The following is a 25,870-nucleotide window of genomic DNA, read 5'->3' as shown; positions in this document are numbered from 1 at the left end:
GCTTCGTCCTAACACTAAGAAGGCAGTTGTCTTTTGTGACCATTACTCTGAGTCTTCCATGGCAGGTAGCAACTACAGGGGGCTTGGTTTATGCAAGATTTAAGAGTCTTTAAGCTACACCCTTTGATTTCTTAGAGGAAACCCAAACCCCAAGAGTGGCTTCAAAATAGCCTTAACTTTTTCAGAGTTCTTAAAGATTGGGATCAATCCAGGCTGCCCGGGACATTTAACCCTGGTCTGTACTGGTCCCCCGAAACAGCCTCTGTTTCAAGAGCAAAGGCTCCTGTGCTGCTTTGACCCACGGTTGGTACTCTGGTTGTCAGGATGGCTCTGTAATCAGGGCCACATGGGTTTGATGTGAAAGGCTCCACTTCACCTTCAGCCCCATGTTTGTACTAGTGTCCTATTGAGAAGGTCTTAAGCCTCATAGATTAGCAAATTTACTTGTAGTTTGTCAAGGCAGACAACCAGTTCCACATGGGATATTGACACATGTCAATACTTGAGAGTAAGAACACTCTAACGGGCATCATTCATGGGGAATCCATTAAATTAATACAGATTGACATTTATTAAAATAAAGGTAGAAAGAAAAATAGCACAAAACACCCTATTAAAGCTAGAGACAACTTTTTGCTTATTTATGTGCAAAACTCATAACAAGCCACTAATTTTTAAAAACTGATAATAGTTCATTGTTTTGCCTTTCACTTGTCCTAAGATGTTTAAACAATAAAATCTAGTAAGAACAATTGCATGCAATGAATTCATCCTACAACTCAGTTTCTTTCTGGAAATTTTTTTCAGGTAATATATCACTATAATAAATGTTCTTGAAGCAAAAGCATGCTCTTAGATTCATTCCCTGAATCTAATCAATCAAACTCACTATGAGTACATCTGATAGTGTAGAAGTTATCACCACCTTAAATGAATCATAGAGCCTTCATCAGGGCTTTGATAATTTATTGGTGATATCAGTGGAACCCAAGACATATCTTGGCAATAACATTTATAGAATAACAAAAGCAATTTGTAAAAATAAATTATTAAGTAAACACAGGAGGACCTAACTCCGAACTCGGAACTCTGAGAATGTGTGCCAAAGCAAAAAATCAAAGCAAAATAAAAAAATAAATAAATAAATAAATAACAAGTAAAAGGCATGGTCTGGGCCCCAAAAGATCAGGAATTTTAGTTGGAGTAATATACATGAAGCAGTAAGTGGGCCTCTGTTACCTTAGTATGGGGTCTTTTCATCAAACCCCAAAAAGGCATTGACTTAGATTAACACAGGGACCTATATCTTAAGTAGGTATTTCATTCTCTGCTTTTGCATAATTTTCATCATTTCAAACTATATACAAGGTCACTCACCATAGACAAGGTTTTTTCAAGATAAAAGTAATTGGAACTTTCAACCATATCAACATTCTACTGAATATTTAGAAAGACTATCAGCTTTCAATAACGAAGGCTGGTTAAGAAAAGAGAAAAGATACATTTAAGAAAGAAGAAAAAGACACAAAACATCTGGTTTAGGTTAGAGCAGAAGAGGCCACTCAGAGGTTAATTTTGTGAAAAAATCATTAAAAGAAGCTTGGACCATCCTTCAGATTTCTGAAATGGGAAACCAAACCCCTGAACTCTTCAGTACCCAGCAGTTTAGTCATTTTTCATTTCCGACCAAATGCAAGTATCCTTTCAGCCTGCTGTCCGAATTATAAATGGAAAGCCATCATTTTATTTGAGTAATATCAAAAGGAGCAGAACTTTAATTTTTAAAACATTATTACTCTAAAATGTATGAATGGTAGGGCAAGTTTGTTACTCACAAAAGATCCATCTTCTGAATTAAAAATTTATAGTCTTAGAAGTCTGCACATCTGCACATTCATGACACCGGAGGCCAGCCAGCCTTTCCTCTTCTCTTTTCTCACAATGCCCAACCCTCGTCTATGCTTCCTGACCCTAAAACTCAGGCATGTCTCCCCTCAAAAAAAAAAACCAACACCTCAAAACACTACTCAGTGGCATTTCCTTTCAGAGTAAATTATAAATGATGTAGCACCAGTGATCAGAGCTATTTTCTAAGATACTTTTCTTTTGAATGTCTGTTGATTCACACTAAAATGTCACCGCTCCAAAGTCCTTAGGGAATAAACCTTTTAAGTTGAATTTTTAGTCATTTAAACATGACATGGCCCTGGCCGGTTGGCTCAGCGGTAGAGCGTCGGCCTGGCGTGCGGGGGACCCGGGTTCGATTCCCGGCCAGGGCACATAGGAGAAGCGCCCATTTGCTTCTCCACCCCCCAACCCCTCCTTCCTCTCTGTCTCTCTCTTCCCCTCCTGCAGCCAAGGCTCCATTGGAGCAAAGATGGCCCGGGTGCTGGGGATGGCTCCTTGGCCTCTGCCCCAGGCGCTAGAGTGGCTCTGGTCGCAGCAGAGCGACACCCCGGAGGGGCAGAGCATCGCCCCCTGGTGGGCAGAGCGTCGCCCCTGGTGGGCGTGCCGGGTGGATCCCGGTCGGGCGCATGCGGGAGTCTGTCTGACTGTCTCTCCCCGTTTCCAGCTTCAGAAAGAAAAAAAAAAAAAAAAAGAATAAAATAAACATGACATAGGAAAAAAATAATTTCAGCTAGAAACCTGTCCCTTTCTGTGGGCTCAGTTTCTATTACCACAATTTCATTTATTCATAACCTTGGAACACTCAGCATGTGCATTAATTATTGTCGTGAGCTCTAAAGTATGATGTAAGTGTACCTAGACTACTTTTTAAGCTTCTGTGCCTGTTTTATTTAGTTTTTCTTCATTTCCATCACTGATGTTAAGCCGTTTTCTTCTATTGCTATCCAGAAGTGCTTTTCTGTCTTCTAGCTTTGAATCTCTTACAGATCTGATAACACAAAGCCTTATTGTTGGCATTGTGTATAAAGCAAGAATAAGAAGGAATTGAGAGAGTCTGTGCTAAAGTTAAAGCACTAATCTTTAGTCTATGAAGTTTGACATCTATTTTAAAAATTTGAATTAGTAAAAGCCTTTTAGGCTCACTCTTTGATTTTCAACTGTGTTCACATTAGCATATTTTGACAGCAACTTGGGTTATGGATAGATAAGGTAATAATATATAAACAAATACAGGCCTGGGAATATTTAAACATATTTTTATTTAAACATGAATTGATGATTAAATCATCCGCTGGGTGTATGTACTAAATGACACCAGCCCTGGGAATATAGGGAGTAAATTAAGACTTTTGCAGAAAACATTTTTGTCCTAAATTCTTTTTAATTTTTTAAAGTTGGAGGCAGACGGAAAAATAGTTTTTAGTCCTGTAAAAAACGAATTTGGGTGGGTTTTTTTGCTACATGGAAAATTAAAGAATTCATTTTTCTTGAATCTAGTGATAATTCTCCTGGTTCTAGTAGCTTTATAATAATTTCTAATTAAATAGCTTTGTAATAGTAAAAGCATATACATATAATATATAACATTATTTTATCACATATTTAGAAATAGGCTATATTATTAAAATATGGGTGAAGGTTTTAAAATTTTGAAGGTTTTTTAAAGTATCTAATCATTATGGCTTCACTTATTGTTTTATTTTAAATCAGATAAGCCTACGAGATGCTTCAGAAGAAATACATAATGTTCAGTTATTTATTAGTGAGTAGCAAACTACCCTAAAATCTAGTGGCTTAAAACAGTTATTTATTATTCTCACAAATGAGTTGGGGGGTGGATCTTCTGCTGGTTTCTCTGGCATTACTGGGTCAGAGGGTATCAGTGACAGTTGGGGTTGGAGTCACATTGTGAAAGTCCTCCCTGGAAGGATTCCTGTACCAGTTTAAAGCCTCCCAAATGACATATTAAAATGTATCTTTCTTTGCATCCACACTAACACTGGATATCATAATTAATATATTTTTCTCAGTTTCAGGAAGAAAAATCTAATCTTAATTCTAAACAAAAACTTTTAGAGACTAACACAATCAGACCCTTTTGAAGAGAAATTTGTGCAGATATATATCACTTGGATGTTTTTATAAGGCTCTACTTAGTGCAACATTTCTGGGGTATACTTTACATTAATAGCAATAAATGTCAAAGTAATAAAATCTTTTGGATTTGCATGAATAATCTTAAAAATTATGTTATTACAATGTAATTGACTCTATTCCCTAGGCTGTACTTTACATCTCCATGGCTGTTTTGTAACTACCAATTCGTACTTCTTAATCCCTTCACCTCTTTCTCTCAGCCCCCTAAGCCCCTTACCCTGTGGCGACCATCACTCTGTTCTCTGAATCTGAGTCTGTTTCTGTTTTGTTTGTTTGTTTATGCTGTTCTTTAGATTCCACATATACCATATTAACCCATGTATAAGACGCCCCCATATATAAGACGCATCTTAATTTTGGTGTCCGAAATTTGAAAAAAAATGTATTACGTATAGTTTTTGAACTCAAGTTTTATTCATCATAAAATTCATACAACTCCTTATCACTGTCAAAACGCCCATCCATTAGCTTGTCCTCATCTGTGTCTGATGACGAGTCACTGTCTTCATATATTGCCTCGTCCTCAGTTCCATCTATGACATTTGAAATGCCACAACCACTGTATAAGACACACAGAGTTTTTAGACCCCAAATTTTTCAAAAAAGGGTGCATCTTATACATGGGGAAATATGGTAAGTGAAATCATATGGTATTTGTCTTTCTCTGTCTGACTTATTTCACTTAGCATAATACCCTCTAGGTCCATCCATGTTGTCCCAAATGGTAATGGTTTATTTATTATGGCCAAGTAGTATTCCATTGTATATATGTACCACCACTTTTTATCCACTAGTCTATTGATGGGCATTTGGGTTGCTTCCATAGCTTAGCTATCATAAATAACATTGCAATAAACATAGGGGTACATATATTCTTTCAAATTACTGTTTTGGGTTTTTTCAGATAAATACCCAGAAGTGGAATTGCTGGATCATGGGCAGTTTCATTTTTAATTTTTTTGAGGAACCTCCATACTGTTTTGCATAATAGCTGCACCAATCTGCATTCCCACCAGCAGTGCATAAAGGTTCCCTTTTTATATCACATTCTTGCCAACATTTATTTGTTCGTTTATTGATGATAGCCATTCTGGCAAGTGTGAGGTGATGTCTCATTGTGGTTTTAATATGCCTGTCTCTGATGATCACTGACACTGAGCATCTTTTCATGTCTGTTGGCCATCTGCATGTCCTCTTTGGAGAAGTGTCTTTTCAGATCCTTTGCCCATTTTTAAAAATTAGATTATTTGTGTGTGGGGGATTGGTGTTGATTTACTTTAGTTCTTTGTAAATTGTGGATATTAACCCTTTATCAAATGTATCATTGGCAAATATGTTCTTCCATTCAGTGGGTTGTTATTACATTTTGTTGTTGGTTTCCTTTGCTGTGAAAATAACTATACATGGTGCCAGGTGGGTTCTTGAAATATCGGGGGGAGCTCTTAATTAAAGTATATGATTATCTGACCACTAAGCTGTACACCTGAAACTAATACAAAATAATATTGAATATATACAGTAATTGAAAACAAAATAAAAAGTAAATTTTTAAAAATGCATTTGGTTTGTACTTAAAGTACCTTCATGGCCTTAACATAGATTCTCAGGCCAGCTCGTTCTCCTTGTGCTCCTGTCTTCAGGTTCTCTGCTGAAGAGTCTTACAGTAATTGTTTTCAATGGGCACAAAGAGAACTAATTTCTGCCTGAAATAGACCTGATTTTGGAGTGCTGTGACTCTGAAGAGAAATTCCTCTGGATGGGGAGCAACCGGGCGACTTGAATAGTTACCATGAAGTAGTGCTTTAAAATGGAGTCTTAGATGAATGTTTAGAACCTAAATCCAAGGCCTGCCAAGTCTTTCTCTGCATAGATGTGTTGTATTGGGGGGAAATTGTATTGCTAATGGGAAATTACAAATCCTCATTACATAGTTCATTCATAGCCAGGTCACTCATACAGTTTGTCTTAAAGATGTTTCCAGTTAAGGAACATCTTAATTAAGTTCTCCTTTATTTCAGAAGGCTAACATATTTGTACTCTGTACTTATGTTCTAGATGCTACCAACCATCTTGAAAAATAAGCATTTTCATACTGTGTGCTGTGCAGAAATTATTTCTGGAATTTATATTCAGAATTAAGAGCTTTGTCCATTTGTCTACTATGTCAATTTCAAAGTATTCCTAATTTGACATTAAAAAATAAGCATGCTTATTGTTTGATGCTTTCTTCCTTGACTTTAGGGTCCTGAGAGAAGCCATTTTGTCCTAATTGCTGGGGAGCCATTAAAAGAACCAGTTGTCCAACATGGTAAGTCCAAGTGAGGAAAGTGCAATCTCAATGTTTTACTTATTTACTTAACAGATCCGTGTGTAGCATTTACTGTTTACTAGGATTAGTTGAAATGCTTTATAAATATTAATACACTTAATCTTCTGAACAACCTTATGAAGTAGGTACTCTCATCCCCATTTTGCAGATGAGGAAGCAGAGGTGCAAAAGTCCATTGGCTTGCCCACAGCCACATAGTAGTATTCACACTCAGGCTGTCTGGTTTCCAACCACCCCACTCTCTGTCTTGCACAATTTCAGTTGCCCCAACTCTACCCTGTGCTTCTCTGATGATGGGACACAATTGTTGCAGTGGAGCTGGGATTTGAACACTAACTCCTGACCCCATGTCTTGTGCTCTCTCCACTATACTAAGGTTCTACATCCTAAAAGATTAAACTCACACAATTTTAATTACTGGGGAGGGAGTTCAAAGGTTTAATTATATGTCTGACCAAGTGGTGGTACAGTGGATAGCACATGGACCTGGGATGCTGAGGACCCAGGTTCAAAACCCCAAGGTCACCAGCTTGAGCATGGGCTCATCTGGCTTGAGCACAAGCTCACCAGTTTGAGCACGGGGTCACCTGTTTAAGCATGGGATAATAGACATGACCCCGTGGTCGCTGGCTTAAGCCCAAAGGTCTCTGGCTTGAGCAAGGGGTTGCTAGCTCTGCTGTAGCCCCCTGGTCAAGGCACATATGACAAAGCAATCAATGAACAACTAAGGTGCTACAATGAAGAATTGATGCTTCTCATCTTTGTCCGTTCCTGTCTGTCTGTTCATCCCTGTCTGTCCCTCTCTCACTCTGACTTAAGAAAAAAAGGTTTAATTATAGAAGACATGAAAACTGTAGTTTAAAAGAGAATTTATGAGATTATCAACAACTATCAAACAATTTTCTTATTTATAACCCTTAGAGTTGATCAGTTAATAATATATGTTTTCTGGGGGATGTAATGTACAGCATGGTGATGATAGTTTATTAATACTGTATTGAGTATTGAAAGTTACTAAAAGAGTAAACCTTAAAAGTTCTCATCATAAAAAATAATGATCTGTAACTATGTATGTAATGCATGTTAACTATACTTATTGTGGTGATCATTTTGCAGTACCTACATCCACCTAAAACTAATATAATGTATGCCTCTTATATCTCAATTAAAAAAATAAATTTGGAAATATAGTCGCAAAAAAAAAAGAAAAAACAACAACCACCACCATGAAAAAAAAAAAAAGGAAAAACCCACAAAACTTGCTTTCTGGTTTCAATTTTTTTCTTCTTGAGGATTTGAGGGAATGAGCTTCCTTAACCTAGCTTTGGACCAGTAGTATCAGCATCACTCGAGGTATAGATAGAAGTGCAGAGTTTCAGACTCTACTCCAGACCTCCAGAATCAGAATATATTTATACATTATCCTAAGAGTCCAGATGATTCATATGCACAATATAAATTGAGAAGCACAGCAGAATACCCCAGCAAAGTGTCAAAATGGAAGCCCAGAAGTGTACTTTTTTATAGAACAATAATTGCAAAATGCAATAACTGCTCCACAAATCCAGCTCTAGCAGAATTATGACATGCAGGAAATCAGTCCTGATCACCTGCAGAATTATACCCAAACTTCTTCCAGTAGATGGAATGCAAAGCCCAAATATGCTAACAATGGTTAAGAAGTTCAAATATGTAATTCCCTCTAAGTAATACAGTTCCATTTTAATTTTGATCTTTCCAAAAAAGCCCCTATGATGAGGAACTTTCATAAAGGAATGTCATGAACCTGTGCAGAATGGTAGAAGAAATATACTGAATGGACAAACCTGTCAACTGCATTCAAGACACTGTCAGTGCCATATAGGAGTTGGCCTTGTTTATCCAACAGATCTTGGGAGTGGTGCAGCCCAGGACAGTATCCCTTTGCCCTTATAATGTGTGAAGAAAAGGGAAGAGACAGACACTACAGACTTATGCACTTTTAATAAAACCCAAATTCAAACCTAAGAATTAGACAAAGCCACCAGTACACTGACCCATGGCCAAATCTGCCCACTGCATGCCTGTTTATTTCCATATTGTCTTTGGCTCCTTTTTGTGCTTCAATGAAAGGGTTGGGTAGTTGAGACAGAGACTGTTGGATCACAAAATCTAAAATACACACATATCTGACCCTTTGCAGAAAAAGTTTGCCAGCCTCTAGAGAACCCAAAATATGATGCTTTCTCGACCTGAAATTATTTATTGTCGACAAACTGTTACTAATTTTCAAAAACAACTTAGTTCCACCACATAAATACACAGTCTTATACGCTGTATAGACAACAAATTAGGATATTTGCCAATTCTTTGTACCAGATTGGTTCAGTTCTCGATATTAGCTACTGCTGTAAAATTAACACTACAGTAAACCTTAAAAGTTCTCATCACAAGAAAAAAGGGGTATTAACTATGCATTGTGGTGATCATTTTGCAATAGATACTAACATAAAAAATTATGTTAAACCTGAAACTAATATAATGTTGTATGCCAATGATATCTCAAAAAAATAAGAAAAAAAACCCTAACATCTACAAACTGATTGTAATAGAACCAAACCTAAGAATGCTTTGAATAAAGAAACTGCCATCATTGATGACAGCTGCAATGGATGAATGAGATGTAATGCCTTTGATTATCTGAAGTTTGGTCTTTTTAATCAACCACAATCATAGTCAAGAAACTCGTATTACCATCCTTGGGGATTGGATGCTGTGAAAATAATCTTTTACTGTTCATATATATGCCTGGATTTGTTTCAAGTTAAGAACTACAGAAACAGCCTGACCAGGCGGTGGCACAGTGGATAGAGCATTGGACTGGGATGCGGAGGACCCAGGTTTGAGACCCCAAGGTCGTCAGCTTGAGCACGGGCTCATCTGGTTTGAGTAAAGCTCACCAGCTTGGACCCAAGACCGCTGGCTTGAACAAGGGGTTACTCAGTCTGCTGTAGGCCCGCGGTCAAGGCACATATGAGAAAGCAATCAATGAACAACTAAGGTGTCGCAACGAAAAACTGATGATTGATGCTTCTCATCTCTCTCCGTTCCTGTCTGTCCCTATCTATCCCTCTCTCTGACTCTCTCTCTGTCTCTGTAAAAAAAAGAAAAAGAAAAGAACTACAGAAACACATATCGTTTCTAGTAGAAGAAAATGTTATTGTCACCCCAAACTGTCTGAATTTCTCTTTCTGCCTTAGGTCCATTCGTGATGAACACTAATGAAGAGATTTCTCAGGCCATTCTTGATTTCAGAAATGCAAAAAATGGATTTGAAAGAGCCAAAAACTGGAGATCAAAGATTGGAAACTAGTCAAGAGCACAAGAGCAAATCTCGATACTTTCTAGAATGTTGCCATTTGTGGCGTGCATTTAGTCAATGCATTCAATTTCCAAAGCTGACATAGCGGGTGCTTCTGAAGAATTCTACACTAGAGTGATAACATGGTTTTCACAGCAATGCACACGAGCTATTTCCTGGCACAGCAAATAAACCTAATCGTTGCTACTTTAAAATTCAGTATTCTTCATTTCGACTTATGTTACTAAGCTTCTGCAAAAAACATCATTTTATGTATGTTTCTTTTTCATGTGTGTGTGGATATTTTGTTCTTGTGCATGTGTGAGATTTTAAAACATTTTGATGGCTTCTGCGTGTCACTGGCAGTTGGTGCATGAGCATCTGAGGTCCCTTCCTGAGCACTGCATTTCAATGCACAGTCATGCCTATGTGCAGGGGTTTCACGTTACAGGTTATCTGCGTTAAAACAACAGCAGTCCTGAGTGTTTGAGTCAGTTTTTAAAACGTCCCTGCTATTGGTAGAGATGTGACAGGATTACAGCCAAGACTTCCCTGCATTTCCTGCCAAAATCTGCGTCAGATTTAAGACACATGCTTCTGCAAGCTTCCATGAGGCTTGTGAAAAAAGTTGGAATCCAGAATCAGGTTCCAGCTTTTCAATAGCTGCAAACATTGGTGGCCACGCCACCACTTCACAAAGCAGCTAGAACCAGGGGCATAAGGTGGAAATATTTTTTTTAAATTTTCTGGACATTAAATGGATTTAGAGTGCTTTTGCATTGCAAGTGGGAAAATGTCCACCTCCTGATTATTTTTGGAGCATGAGAACATTAAAAAAAATTTTTTTTCATCTCTCTGTTAGCATAAGATTGTGCAAAAGTGTACCTTGACTAATTGAAGTCATTTCATTGGATTTTGATCACAACTGATTATTTGTTTCTCCATGTGAAGTCTCGGGATTTTGAGCTTTCCTTCTGGAGAATGCCTTTTGAAACAGTTTTCTCTGGCTGCCTGATGTCAACTGCTTGATAATCAGTGGATATTAAAATGTTCAAAATGTACAAACAGTGGGCAGTGGTGAATATTTTCATGATGTCTTCTCTGCAGTTGGTGCAAGACTCCGATTATGAACATGGACCAGTCAAGGTAGGTGAGCTCAATTTTTAATATGATGCAGATTTTTTTATTGGCTTATATAGAAGACTTTCTCCCTCTCTTTTTGCATCTTTTATTCATTAATGAGTGTTCTGGTTTTTTGTTTTTTGTTTCTTTTTTAGGCTTCTTGTGATTCTTGCTCTGAATATTTGAAAATGCTGGGGTTGTTTTGGAAATGTAAAAGAACATGAGTGAATATTCTGGAATCTTTTCAGATGGGAAAGTTTCCCCTCAATTGTATATGGGGATGCAATAGTGAATTTCTAATGAAGCACTGACTTAATTTTGTGACACATAACTTTTTGGACCATTTATTTTCAGGTCATTTGTGAGTGACAAATGTTAGTTGATTTACTTTGTTGGTTACTGTCAATGGAAACCTGTCTTCTTTCCACAGTTTTCTATCTGGTTTTCCAAATTACCATTGCCACTATCTAGAAAAATATTTTCTTGGTAGTTCATTTGGTTTTTTGCTCTTTGAAATGGGTGAAATTCAACAGTAATGTAATCTTTGGTTCTATGAGCAAGCATTAGAAAGAGCCCAGTAGACTGAGAGTAATACAAAAAAGTTAACTGGAATGTTACTGACTAGCAATACTTAAACTAGTTTTATATATTTCATAGATTATATTGGTTTTATTTCAGCTTTTTATTTTGAAAATGATTTTGATAAAATTATTTTGACTAATATGTTACAAATCATTATTGATTTAGGAAATTCTGGCTGGGAGCAGACTCTCAGATGTGGACTTGAATTTTTGTAGCTGTTGTTAAGACATCCATTTTCAGCAGGGGTGATAGCGCCCCCAACAGATAAATGTACAGTATATAAACATATATACAGTGTATCTGAAGGATGAAGTCTGTGTTAGGGGTAGAGACCATCTTGTCCAGCAGTGTACATTTTTTAACTTTCCAGATAACAAATGCAAATAGGAGAGGTCACAGTTACTCGGCTACCCTTCATTGCCAAGAACCTGTATTTTGGATCTGAATACCAGTTTACAGGAGAAAAGGAACCCAATTTTAGCCTATGTAACAGGAGAAATAAATCTGACTTGTTTGAAACAAGTAAGACTTTTCATGCTGTTAAGCTTTTTCTTAAGTACACAACACTCAGGTTTAAATGTGCTGAGTTCATGGAGTTGCATTTTCCCCTTGGTTTTATTGCATGGAGTTTTAAAATGTTTCCACTGTACTTTGGAAGCATCAATGTATTTGATGGGACAGGAAGAGACTGATTTGTTGAAATTACGTACTATTCTTGAGGTTGTTCAACTCTTTTAAACACTACAGGCACCCAAGAATTCTTTAGGTGTCCTGGGCATGGTGAGGGTTTAAAAGTTTCAAATTTATTGCTAATATAAACTTCTTTAATGAGGCAATGGAGGAAAGCAGTTGAAGTTCCATGTGACACGAATCTTGTCCTTCCACATGGAAGATGCAATGTTATATGCTTAGTAATATTATTCATGATTTTCTTTATATATAATATATTGGAATTTTTTTAAAGAGTAAAAATACCTATATTCAGCTTATATCCACCCAATTTCCACCCAAATTAAATGTTTCTAATGTGAAGGAAAGGTTGTCTATAGTTAAACAGAAGTTTTGGTGTACATGTGACTGAGTGCTAACCTAAGGGTTAGGAGGTTTTCCAGATTGATTATAATGCTTTTCCTTTGCCCCCAAATTTTCCTTAAGAGAACATCTAAGACAGAATGTTTCTAAGTGTTACTGTTCCTCTGGTTCAAGTTAAAATTTAGTATGAAAATATATTCAGGATATAGTGGTTTGGATACTGGAATACAAATTTTAATTTTTGTTTTTTGAGATGAATATGCTTTATTTATTATAAGACATTTTTAGGGTCCTCCTCAGTAGTAGGTACATGAGGAGATTTATCTCTCCACCCTCTTTTCTTCCAGCCACCTTTTTCCAGAATGGACGGCGATGCTAATTTTATCCTTAGGCTGTCCTTCCCCCATAGTCCTCGCTTTCTAGCCTTGAACATTCTCCTGTTTGTCTCAGCTTAGACTAGAGTTGTCTCTACGACAGTTACATGAGTCTGTGAACCTTTTTTCTGTAACAACCATCTAAACAGCTACTAATATCTTGTACAATTGTGCTCAATGCCATTTGAGTATAAGGCATCCTAATTTCATTAATCTTACCACTTGTACTTAAGAGAGCTGTTTAGGGTAAGCAGTGCATGGAATTTGTGAACAGAGATAAATATGTTTGAAAATCTCAACTCAAACCTATATATACTGTTTAGCTGCTGAGTTTCTGAATCTAATTAGAACACGTTTTCTTCTAGAAATAATGTTAATCCAATGCCTGTTTTTTGACTCAGTAATATAATCAGATTAACCATGTAAACATGGATCTATTTCTGTGTCTATTTTATTCAGCTTTTAGAAATAAAGTTAGGATAGTGACATACATTTGCACAGAGTGTGCGTTGCACACTCTAGGAAGCTGTATCCACACAGACTCACATCTGCCGATGACAGTACTAAGTACAATAGTATAGACACTTTGGGAATTTGGCATCCAAATACCTACAACCTTATGGCCTGCCGTCCACAATGACCTTCTGGCCAGCACTATTTCTGGTTTATTTGATAAGCTACTAGGGGAAGCCATCCTCCATAAGTCTTTTCAAAGTCATTGATGCCAACTTTGAAAAGAAGTGAAAAAGGAATAATTCCAAATCATGGTAGGCTTTTTCAACTCTTTTCTGGCAAAATTTGTTTTCTTCTCCCCTGTAGCCCCTTCTTTCTTAACCTCACTGGTGGAAGAGTATTGCTCAGTGTGATAGTCATTCAAACTCTGCATGAGACTGGAATAAGTCTAAGACTCACAAGAATGTGAGATAACCCTAACTTTCATGAGAAAACCACATGCCTGACAAGACTTAATAAACTTTGTGTCACTGCCTTCTCCTAAAATTGTCTCTAAAGTGAATTGAATAATAAAGTTAATTGGAAAAAAAATAATGGGTAGGGAAGATTTTCCAATTCAGTTTTATTTGTGCAGACTCCTGAAGGAAGTAAGGGACAGAGAGGCCACCACTGTGCAATGGCCATGATGAGGGCAGGGAAGTGAGTCGGGTGTTTAGGAATAAGCCAGGGGCCAGTGTGACTCAAGTAGGGAGAGTGCAGGCCAGCACTCCTATCACTGAGGTTAAAAAGTAGCCAGGGCAGATCATGTAGGATGTGGCTGTGTTCCTGTAAAACTTTATGGCCACCGACATTTGAATTGTATGCCATTTTCATGCATCAGGAAATATTCTTATTTTCATTTGTTTCAATCATTAAAAAGTATCAAAAAATGTTAGCTCACGGGCCATACAGAAAGAAGCTACAGGCTGCATTTGGCCCACAGGTCATAGTTCACCAACCCTAATCTATATTATTACACTATTCTGTCCCCTTCATAGTATATATCAGTACCTGACATTTTTATTTGCTATGTCTAAACCTATTCCTTTGCTACCTTCCATTATAATGATAGCTTTTTGAGAACAGGACTTGTCATTATCTTACTTCAGTGTCCCAATCACCTAGTGCAAAGCCTATAATAGAGTGGGTACTTATAAAAAAAGTATTTGTTGACTGATGGACTAGGCTTCTATGATTTTGAGATAGCCAGGTATGAACTACTGCATTAAATAGTTTCCAGCATCTACTCTCATCATGGTTTGTCTGATTTCATTTTTTCTAATCCTAAAGAATTTTTATTAGGCACTATACTCACCCTGGACTTTTTTCCTGTGGTGATTAGACAGGATATGTGTGGAGGTTTCAAAGAGCCTTCCTGGGTCCTTCTGGCCACAAACTATTATATAAGGTGTTTACTTCTAGGAGCCACTTATAAAAGAAAAGCACCTTAACCCAGTATTTTAGCTTGGTTGTCATAGAAAGAGAGATGGGCAAAGCAGCATCCGACCATACAACAGGTCTAATTAAAATTTAGACCCCTTTATGATCTCCTTCATCTTTGAGATTCTTGAGAAGTGCTATCTATGTTTTCATCTTACACCATCTGGTTTGTGAAGATGTGGGAAATTATGGCAAAGTACTCTGGTCAGACACTTTATCAGTCAGGCTAGTCCAGTATATGCTGCAATAACAAACAACCTCAAATCTGTAGGGCTCACAAACAACAGAGATGTATTTATTGCTCATACCACATGACCATCCTGGTGCGTCCAGGGTCAACTCCAAAGTCAGGATGAAACTGGTTAAGCATCCACATTTTGAATGTCATTAATCACCATGACAGAGGGAGGAAGAGCCTGGGAGAGTCTCTGCCTGGCAGTAAATGTTCTGGCCCAGAAGTGACACACATCACTTTTGGTCACAGCCCCTTCACTCAGTGCCCCATCAACCACAAGGGGCCTAGAAGTGCAGTCTTTGCATGTGCTCAGAAGGTAAAAAGTTGGAAATATTTGGTGAACAGTATTAATGACTAAAACACACAACTTGGGTCACTTCTAAATGTTTCTGAACATTTGAGATGAGAAACAGCCATGGTTGGACGTGGATAAAATTGCTGAAGGAAGACACTTGGGGTTCTTTCTGCTGCTTAAGGGGCTCCTTCTCCCTGAAAAGGAAAAGCTGTACATTCAGTTCAGTAAATATTTGTGGAATGTCTTCCATGTGCCAAGCACATGAGTGGACGTGATGCTTTTCATAAACTGAAGAGGTCTTAGTTATTTGTGTATCTTACCAACAGCCAAAGAGTTCAATTTGACCTCTGAAAAGGATAATTTTAATGCTGAAAACTTTATGTAGCACTGTAGCATTTTATAATGAGTCTATTTTTGTCATTTATTGTTACCTAAATAATTATAACACTCACATGGAGAAAAATACTGCATTCCTGAAATCTAGGTTTGGCTGAAATTGTTTCTGGAGAGAAAATGACATGTTGACTATTGCTATGATAAATATATTGTTGTTGCATATTGTTTCATTCTGGACAGAATTAGAAAGAGTTTAATTTTGGTTGAATGAATAGCCTGAGTTCATCCTAAATAAGAGACAACCTCAAAAGAATAGAATGGGATGAGAAAGTGAAAGCCTTTTGTAATGGTGTGCTTGGTTCATACCTATACTGTCACAGCAAGGCTCAGAACCGTTGGGCATCTTAGACAATGCAGAGGATGACAGTGAGGAAGAGGAGAGCAGTGGATGTTGACATGGGGCCACTGCATCTTGAAAGGGGACATACTGGACTGCCAGCAGCACAGCAGGGCTGCTTTGTAAAAAGGATGATGAGGTTTTGCGTAAAGATTCTCTACCCATTCAATGCATTATGTTATACTGACATTGAAACAGGACTGTTGGAGTTAAGTATTGCCACAAGAATGCTGTGTAACAAACCGGTTCAAAATTCAGTGGTTTCAAACATTAAAACCAACAACAAAAAACTATTCTTATGTTGCTATGGGTCGTTTGGGAGTCAAGATTCAAGCCATAGGCTGAGTGTGGATCTGCTCCCCACGTATCTCTCTTCCTCCTTGGATAAATGGGCTAGCAGGAATAGGTGCTTGTGTGGTGGCGGAAATATAAGAGAACTGTGCACTCATAAGTACATTTCAGTCTTCTGTTTGTATCATGCTTTGTACCATCCTATTGGTCAAAGCAGGTCACATGTCCCAATATCAATCCAGCTGATAAATCGAGTCCTTCTTGGAGGGGCGGGAAGCAGTGAAATTGTTTTTAACAATAACCTAATTACCATAAAGGCTTTGGGTTATATCCTTAGACATTGGGCCCTTGATGAGATCAGTGATAGAAAGACTAACTCAGGAATATATACTCTTAAGGTTATTCAGCACATCCTTTTAGAGTTTTGCCACTCAAACTCATCCTGCACTCATGTGCCACCACATTTCATGATAACAGTTGCATCAAATGGGAGCAGAAACATTTGAGTAGAGCACAGATTTAAAACTTATAAAGAGGAGCACAGACATCTCCCCAAATGCTAGAAAATGTGACTTGGGAGAAAACCACTAATGATAGTCATCAAATTGGAGACTGTGAAGGTTCCAGGCATCTTAGCCATCTAGTATCTCCTTAAAATACCCAGACAACTATGCAGACACACTCACAGAAATGCATGCATGCCTATGTATGCACATGAGCATACACACACACATTTTTCCTGCATTTGTAGTTCCTTTCCTTAGTCTAAGTTTAATTTAAAACACCCTGGGTTTCTCATATAGATACATTTAAATATAGAACTGCATAAGTAAAAGAGCTGCTAGTAGCATAAGTCCCCGCCCCCGGCCGCAGCCAAATGCCAGGTTTCTGGATTTCAGAGAAGCAGGACCAGGTCTTCTACTGGTTCCAGCTTAGCATCTGAAGCACCTGTAGCTGCAGCAGTAATTATTAGCAAGTGCCCAAAGTACATACGTTAGGTACCTCCTATTGTGGATAAGGCCAGACCCTAATAAGAAAACACAAAGGTTTAAAAAGTGGGTCATATTTTTTATTTATCCATTTATAAAGATATATGTAAAGCCTGAGCAGATACTCTAAAATTGGCCTTCTGCCTGACCAGGCGGTGGCGCAGTGGACAGAGCATCGGACTGGGACGCGGAGGACCCAGGTTCGAAACCCTGAGGTCACTGGCTTGAGCGCGGGCTCATCTGGTTTGAGTAAAGCTCACCAGCTTGGACCCAAGGTCGCTGGCTCGAGCAAGGGGTCACTCGCTCTGCTGTAGCCCCCCCCCATCAAGGCACATATGAGAAAGCAATCAATGAACAACTAAGGTACCACAATGAAGAATTGATGCTTCTCATCTCTCTCCCTTCCTATCTGTCTGTCCCTATATGTCTCTCTGTCTCTCTCTGTCACAAAAAAATGCCCTTTTTTTTCTGAAAATACACCCAAGAAATGCTTTAAAAAAGGAAAAGAAAAAGGTTGCCTTTGATTTACTCTGGAAAAGCTTTTCTCTGATTGGAGTTGCACCATCTTGCACTTTTCAAACCCACCTCTCGAGTTATTAAGGAAAATCAAGGGCCGTCAAACACAGACTTGTAAGCCCCAGCACAGAACCAGGTACCCTGCCCCTGAGAAAGGAACGAAAGGAAATGAACTTTATTGAATGCCTACTCTATACCTGATCATTTCCCACATATGACCTTGTATAATCTCCACCTCAGCTCTATGAGGTGAGTTATTATTAGCACTGCCATCTCTAAATGCGGAAACCATGGCTTAAGGAAGTTCAAAAATTGACCCTCAGTCAAATAGCTTAAGAGGAGCAATGGCTGGATTTAAAGCCAAATTAGTTTAATTTTTATGTTACTATAAATAAAATCAACATCATTTCATTTTTATGTTCAATTCTATGAATTTTCACACATCATAGATTTGTGTAATCACCATCACAATCAGGATACAGAAACAAATTCATGTATGCTACTGTTTTGTAGTCACACCCTCCCCCAACCTCTGGCAATCTCTGACCTGTTCTCCATCACTATCATTTTGGTATGTTGGGACTGTCATAAATGGACTCATACACTATGTAACCTTTTGAGATTGGCCTTTGAGAGCCATCCAAGGTGCTATGCGTAGCCCAATTCATTCCTTTGTGTTGCTGAGTGGTATTATGTGGGATGGATATAACACAGTTTGCTTAACCATTCACCCATTGAATGGCATATGGGTTGTTTCCAGTTTTGTTTTGGCTATTATGAAGAAAACCAAACTCTAAACAATGTAAAGATTTTTCTGTGAATATAAGTCCTCATTTATTTAGGGTAAATTCCCAGGAGTGGAACTTCTGGGTCATACAGTGAATGTATGTTGAACTTTATAAGAAACTGCCAACACATTTTCCAAAAGCATTCAAAGCCAGTTTTGAACACTTTGAATTCAGGATCCCCCCTCCCCAATCAGCTGTATGTTCAGAAGACAAGGGGGTTTACTATATCAGGCAAAGCTTCCTTTCAGGAGATGTTATTTCCACTTGGGGGTTTCAGGAGGCAAAATTACAAAACTTGAAGTTGGACTCACAAGTTTAACCTACCTGAACCTATTCTTTGATGGGTGGGGGAGTGAAAGGAGGATAGAAGGGCGGGAGGATATCTGTGGAGGACAGCTGGGGACCTCAAGGCACCACTGGGACTTCAAACTAGGGCCAAGCCTTAAACATGCAGTTAAATATGCAATGCAAAATGCTCTTCCAGGAAACGGAAGTCGCTAAGAGGTGGAAGGAACAGGAACTCGTTTTTTGTGGGGCAGGGGAGGAAGGACAGAAACTATTTGTACGGCAACCTGATCCACCTCCCTAACGCCACTGCAGAGAACTGTGCCCCACCACCACCACACTTGTAAATCCCTAAGCAAATTTAGGCAAAGTTATGTGAAATGTGACCTCTCCATAGCTCACATGGAAGCTTCTGGATTTTCCAAATATACAAATTTTATTCACCTCACCCCCTTACGAGCTTTGCAACATAGTCTCAGAGCCAGAGCTCTCAAGAGGTCCAGTGAGGAGCTTTGCAAAGCTGGTCACCTTTTCAATATCTAGAACAGGAGAGCTCTTAACAGCACGGGGCTAGAATGGCCAAAGAAAAGCTCAGAGCAAGGATCTGAACTCACTTGTGTACTCCACATCATGTTTCTTTCACTTGACATCCATGTTTCTATTCTCATTTATATTTTCTTTCAAATATTGTATAGACTACCTTCCGAAAGGAAAAACTATTTTTTAGCTTGCATCTATGGACTTGTATGTAGCTCAGGCACTTACCCAGATCTTTGAACCAGCATGAATCATCCCCAAAATTAGTGGTTCTCATTAAAAATTTTTGGGAAGACTTTTTAAAATAAACGTTTTATTTTGAAGTAATTTTAGGTTTATGGAAAAGTTGCAAAAAAGGTATAGAGAATTCCTGTGCATCTCTCACGCAGCTTTCCCTAAGACTGGCTAACACTCAGGAAGTTTAAAAAAAAATTTATGGCAAAAGTATTGCCCAGACCCAGAAACTGATCATCTCTGAGGATAGGATCCAAGTTTCAGTGTTTCTTTGAAGCTTCTTTTCAGGTAGGTTCAAGGTTAAGCCAAGGCTGAGAACCTCTGCTGCAAACCCTTACTTCTGCAAAGTATGATCTCCCAACCAAGAGCATCACTATCACTTGGGAGAGCATTAGAAATGCCAAATCCTAGGTCTCACCCCAAGCCTACTGCATCAGAATCTGCATTTAATAAGATCATCAGGTAATTAGGATTCATGTTCAGTTTTCAGAAGCACTAATCTATAGAAAAAATTAAATGCATCACACAAACCTGGGCCCAATATCTATTTGTCAAATTCATGTATGTATTACTCATAAATTCTTTCATCAGGTATTCAGTGTTTATTATATGAAAATATGAACCAGACATGTAGTCTACCCTCACGGAGACCACAGTTTAGTAAGAGGAATGCAGTTTGTTCATAATAATATATTCTAAGTTAAGGGCATCATAGAATGCTTGATGGAAGAAGTTACACTTGATTTGGACCTAGAAGGAGGATGGTTGGAGATACTTAAAAGATAAGTGACATAGTTTGAAAAATGGATAATTTCAGGATTAAATTTTCTATAGCAATTTGTTTAATCATACATTTGATGTATATTTTTTAGTCTTATTGTTGCCATGTGGATAAGCCATATCATTACTGCTCCAGCGGCTTTAGAAGCCAGTGGGAAGACAAGCACTAAGCAAGTAAATCATTCATTAGTGTCAGTGTTGGTAGCATTGGGATGAAGAAGGATGGGCTGCTAGGAATCCATGTGACAGAGGGACCAGACATGGGCAGGGATGGGAGTTGTGGGGGAGGTTTCTCTAAGAAGACAACACCTGGCTGACAAAGGTTTAGCTAGACAGAGAGCGGAGGGAATTCCAAGCAGAGGGAACAGCATGGAGAAACTTGCCAAAGCAAGTAGAAATGAACAAAAGAGCAAACCAATGAAAAGGATGTTCAGTAACACTCCATTGTTCAACTCTCCAATGTTTTCCATTGTCTGCTGAATTAGTTACAAGTAGCTTGGCCATCAAGCTTCCAGTCTTTCCTCTTGTTTGTTTTAAACAACTATACTGATATACAATTTACATACCATGAAATTTACTTATTCACTTCTTTTAAGTAATTCAGTGATTTTAGTAAACTTACTAGCTATGCAGCCATCATCCATATACGATCCCTTGTGCCCTTTTACAGTGAAGTCTCATTCCCACTGCCAGCTCCAGGCAGCCAATAATCTATTTTCTGTCTCTTGGGTAATACTTAAAAATGGAATTGGGTGGCCATGTGGTACATTTATGTTTAATGTTTTAAAGAACTGTTGAACTCTTTTAAAAGTGACAGCACCATTTTACAATCTCATCAGCAATGCATAAGGGATCCTGTTGCTCTGCATTTCTGGCAACATTTGCTGTTGTTAGTCTTTTTGACTAGAGTCATCCTAATGGATGTGAAGTGGTAACTCATTGCACCAACCTGTCTTTCTCATTTTATTTGCCAATCCCTTCACTTTTAAACCTGCTTTATACCCAACAAAAATGAACCTCCTACTGTTGTTTTCAGTGGGGCTCCTTGATATCCCCAAATCATGCCTTTGTTTACTCTTTGAATGTATTACTTGACTAGATATTTGGGAGATGGGAAAAAGGGAATGGACATTTAGAGTTCAAATACTAGGATACAGAAGGCCTTTGCTTTCACAACAACAAGGACACATCCAAATCCCTCGTACAAAACCAGCCACCATACCTTTCAAGACATCTTGCCTGTCATCTTAGTAACATTTGACATAAATTACTTGCCTAAGTCTGAGCCATGGAGATGCTCCTGCTTCCTCAGGAGAGAATGCTTACGAACTTAGAAATTACAAAAGGAGAAATGGCTACCCTTCATATTATACCACAGAAAGCAGTAAAAATTTAAATAATAAAATCCTGTTACAAAGCCTTTAAGCCTCACAATTTAGAAACTGGCTTGTGGTAGCCAGCACATCAGGAAATGATTTATTCTTTAGAAGTGAAATTGCTAACAGTCCTGGGTTAATTATTTTAAAAAATGTTGCTGTAATAAAAAGCAAAGATCTGGTAACCTTGCTTTATTTTCTTCTTGCTGACAGTGTTTTAATTATTTCAGTTTTGATTAGCACTTTTATTAGAAAATAGGAAGAAATTATGAGCAATTTATTTGGCAAAGGCTTAGTAGTTCAAACCATTGAAATCAATGGTTTAAATATGTATTTGGGACTATAACATTTTTTTTTTTTTGTATTTTTCTGAAGTTGGAAACGGGGAGGCAGTCAGACAGACTCCTGCATGTGCCCGACCGGGATCCACCTGGCATGTCCACCAGGGGGTGATGCTCTGCCCAACTGGGCTGTTGCTCTGTTGCAACCAGAGCCATTCTAGCACCTGAGGCAGAGGCCATGAAGCCATCCTCAGCGCCCGGGCCAACTTTGCTCCAATGGAGCCTTGGCTGCAGGAGAGGAAGAGAGCGACAGAGAGGAAGGAGAGGGGGAGGGGTGGAGAAGCAGTTGGGCGCTTCTCCTGTGTGCCCTGGCCGGGAATCAAACCCGGGACTTCTGCACGCCAGGCCGACGCTCTACCACTGAGCCAACTGGCCAGGGCCTATAACACCTTTTTAACTGTAATTTTTGTCTTGCCCAAGCAGATAACAAAGTTAATTATATAAAAACCAACCAACGCAGAAAGCCTATTGGAAGCAAACCACCATTCTTGACTCATAAACATGTGCTCCTGATGAATTAGTAGTCAGGTTTCCACTAATGTTGAATTTTAGTACTTTCACTTGTAATAGCAAAATGACTGCCTGCAATTTCTCAGTTATTTCAAAGTAGGTGGAATAACACATTGATGTCTCTTTCTGTCTCTTCTCTCTCTCTAAAAATCAATTAATAAAATTTTTGAAAAACAATTTTATTGGTTTCATTGTATTCATATGGAAACAGAGTTACAACACAATTTTATTCTGAAGGTTGAATTGAGTATAAAGTAGTTATACTGCCCAACTAGAAGAGGCAATGAATGATCAAGAAAGTAGAGATTGTTGACAAATGAGCATTACTGGAGAATCATTGAATTTCAGAGCTTCTAGAGCAGTGGTCCTCAACCTTTCTAATGCCATGACCCCGCAATACAGTTCCTCATGTTGCGGCGATCCCAAACCAAACAATAATTTTGGTGGCTACTTCATAACTGTAATTTTGCTACAGTTATGATTCAGAATGTAAACACCTGATATGCATTATGTATTTTCCGATGGCTTTAGGCGACCCCACCAGGGTCGCGACCCACAGGTTGAGAACCGCTATTCTAGAGACACTAGCAATTATTCTATTTCTTTCCCAAATATTTTTACATCGAGAAGCTGTAGAATGCTGCTTAAATTCAATGCCTATTCTAAAAACCCTATCTACGCTCTTCAAGTTTCCTCCTCCTCTCACTTCTACAAAATAGTCTTGATTCAAAATTCATAGAGAAGTGAGATATCAACAATTTGAAGAATGCTTAAAACAAGTATATTGAGGACCCTCAAAGAGATAAAGGAATTATATTCATAAAGTGATAAATTAGGAAAAACAGAAATGAACAAAAAGCAGATAGGAAAGAGAATGAAATAGAAATATTTGAAATTAGAAATATTATCATTGTAATTAAAAGCTTAACAAAATAAATTCTAGTCTCACATAGTTTTAAAGCTGGTGATTAGGGAGATGAATTTAACTGACCCATAATATATTAAAATGAGATGAAGGGAGAAAGAAAATAAGTCTAAAAGGAAATTTAGCAGACATATAAGGTCATTAAAAGACTCCAGTATTTGTCTAATAAATATTTCAAAAAATAAAATAGAGACAATATAATGCATGGAATAATGAAAAATGTAATGACTAAGAAAAGAATTAAAATTTTTTATAAATAAATTTTTATTAATGTTAATGGGGTGACATCAATAATTCAGGGTACATATATTCAAAGAAAACACATCCAGATTATCATGTCATTCAATTATGTTGCATACCCATCACCCAAAGTCAGATTGTCCTCCGTCACCTTCTCTAGTTTTCTTTGTGCCCTTCCCCCTCCCCCTTCCCCTTTCCCTCTTTTCCTCCCACCCCCCCCCCCACCTCCGGTAACCACCACACTCTTGTCCATGTCTCTTAGTCTCGTTTTTATGTCCCACCAATGTATGGAATCATGTAGTTCTTGGCTTTTTTTCTGATTTACTTATTTCACTCCGTATAATGTTATCAAGATCCCACCATTTTGTTATAAATGATCCGATGTCATCATTTCTTATGGCTGAGTAGTATTCCATAGTGTATATGTGCCACATCTTCTTTATCCAGTCTTCTATTGAAGGGCTTTTTTGGTTGTTTCCATGTCTTGGCCACTGTGAACAATGCTGCAATAATCATGGGGCTGCATGTGTCTTTACGTATCAATGTTTCTGAGTTTTGGGGGTATATACCCAGTAGAGGGATTGCTGGGTCATAAGGTAGTTCTATTTTCAATTTTTTGAGGAACTACCATACTTTCTTCCATAATAGTTGTACTACTTTACATTCCCACCAACAGTGAATGAGGGTTCCTTTTTCTCCGCAGCTTCTCCAACATTTGCTATTACCTGTCTTGTTGAAAATAGCTAATCTAACAGGTGTGAGATGGTATCTCATTGTAGTTTTGATTTGCATTTCTCTAATAACTAGTGAAGATGAGCATCTTTTCATATATCTGTTGGCCATTTGTATTTCTTCCTGGGAGAAGTGTCTGTTCATGTCCTCTTCCCATTTTTTTATTGGATTGTTTGTTTGTTCGTTATTGAGTTTTATGAGTTCTTTGTATATTTTGGATATTAGGCCCTTATCTGAGCTGTTGTTTGAAAATATCATTTCCCATGTAGTTGGCTGTCTATTTTGTTGTCAGTTTCTCTTGCTGAGCAAAAACTTCTTAGTCTGATGTAGTCCCATTCATTTATCTTTGCCTTCACTTCCCTTGCCTTTGGAGTCAAATTCATAAAATGCTCTTTAAAACCCAGGTCCATGAGTTTAGTACCTATGTCTTCTATGTACTGTATTGTTTCAGGTCTTATATTTAGGTCTTTGATCCATTTTGAATTAATTTTAGTACAAGGGGACAAGCTGTAGTCGAGTTTCATTCTTTTGCATGTGGCTTTCCAGTTTTCCCAGCACCATTTGTTGAAGAGGCTTTCTTTTCTCCATTGGGTGTTGTTGGCCCCTTTATTGAAAATTATTTGACCATATATATATGGTTTTATTTCTGGACTTTCTATTCCATTCCATTGATCTGAGTGTCTATTTTTCTGCCAATACCTGCTGTTTTGATTGTCGGGACCCTATAATATAGTTTGAAGTCAGGTATTGTAATGCCCCCAGCTTCATTCTTTTTCCTTAGGATTGCTTTGGCTATTCGGGGTTTTTTTTTATAGTTCCATATAAATCTGATGATTTTTTGTTCCATTTCTTTAAAAAATGTCATCGGAATTTTGATGGGAATTGCATGAAATTTATAAATTGCTTAGGGTAATTTGGCCATTTTGATTATATTTATTCTTCCTATCCAAGAACAAGGAATATTTTTCCATCTCATTGTATCTTTTTTGATTTCCCTTAACAATGCTTTGTAGTTTTCATTATATAGGTCCTTTACATTCTTTGTTATGTTTATTCCTAGGTATTTTTTTTGTTGTTGTTGCAATCGCGAAGGGGATTATTGTTTTGAGTTCATTTTCTAATATTTCATTGTTGGCTATGGACTTTTGTATGTTAATTTTGTATCCTGTGACCTTACTGTATTGGTTTATTGTTTCTAGTAATCTTTTTGTGGAGTCTTTGTGGGGTTTTCGATGTATAGGATCATATCATCTGAAAAAAGTGATACCTTCTTCTTTTCCGATATGG

The 25,870-nt window shown here is 37.9% G+C and overlaps 2 protein-coding genes across 4 annotated transcripts in view; both read left to right on the top strand.

Moving 5' to 3' along the window:
• Positions 1-9,949, top strand: part of PIR (pirin) — a 98,114-nt gene extending 88,165 nt beyond the window's left edge. For both annotated transcript variants that reach the window (XM_066356997.1, XM_066356998.1), the window contains exons 9-10: positions 6,307-6,373; positions 9,634-9,949. In XM_066356997.1, the coding sequence (XP_066213094.1) occupies positions 6,307-6,373; positions 9,634-9,746 (180 nt within the window). In that variant the 3' untranslated portion in view covers positions 9,747-9,949. The remainder of the gene's footprint in view (positions 1-6,306; positions 6,374-9,633) is intronic.
• Positions 9,950-10,081: 132 nt separating this feature from the next.
• The window catches only part of VEGFD (vascular endothelial growth factor D), a 42,088-nt gene continuing 26,299 nt past the window's right edge, over positions 10,082-25,870 (top strand). For both annotated transcript variants that reach the window (XM_066356995.1, XM_066356994.1), the window contains exon 1: positions 10,082-10,880. In XM_066356995.1, coding sequence (XP_066213092.1) covers positions 10,782-10,880 — 99 coding nt within the window. In that variant the 5' untranslated portion in view covers positions 10,082-10,781. The remainder of the gene's footprint in view (positions 10,881-25,870) is intronic.

This window comes from Saccopteryx leptura, chromosome X, assembly GCF_036850995.1.
Source record: "Saccopteryx leptura isolate mSacLep1 chromosome X, mSacLep1_pri_phased_curated, whole genome shotgun sequence".
NCBI lineage: Eukaryota > Metazoa > Chordata > Mammalia > Chiroptera > Emballonuridae > Saccopteryx > Saccopteryx leptura.
The sequence above is the reverse complement of the archived record's forward strand: the minus strand, read 5'-3'. Positions and strand labels throughout refer to the sequence as shown.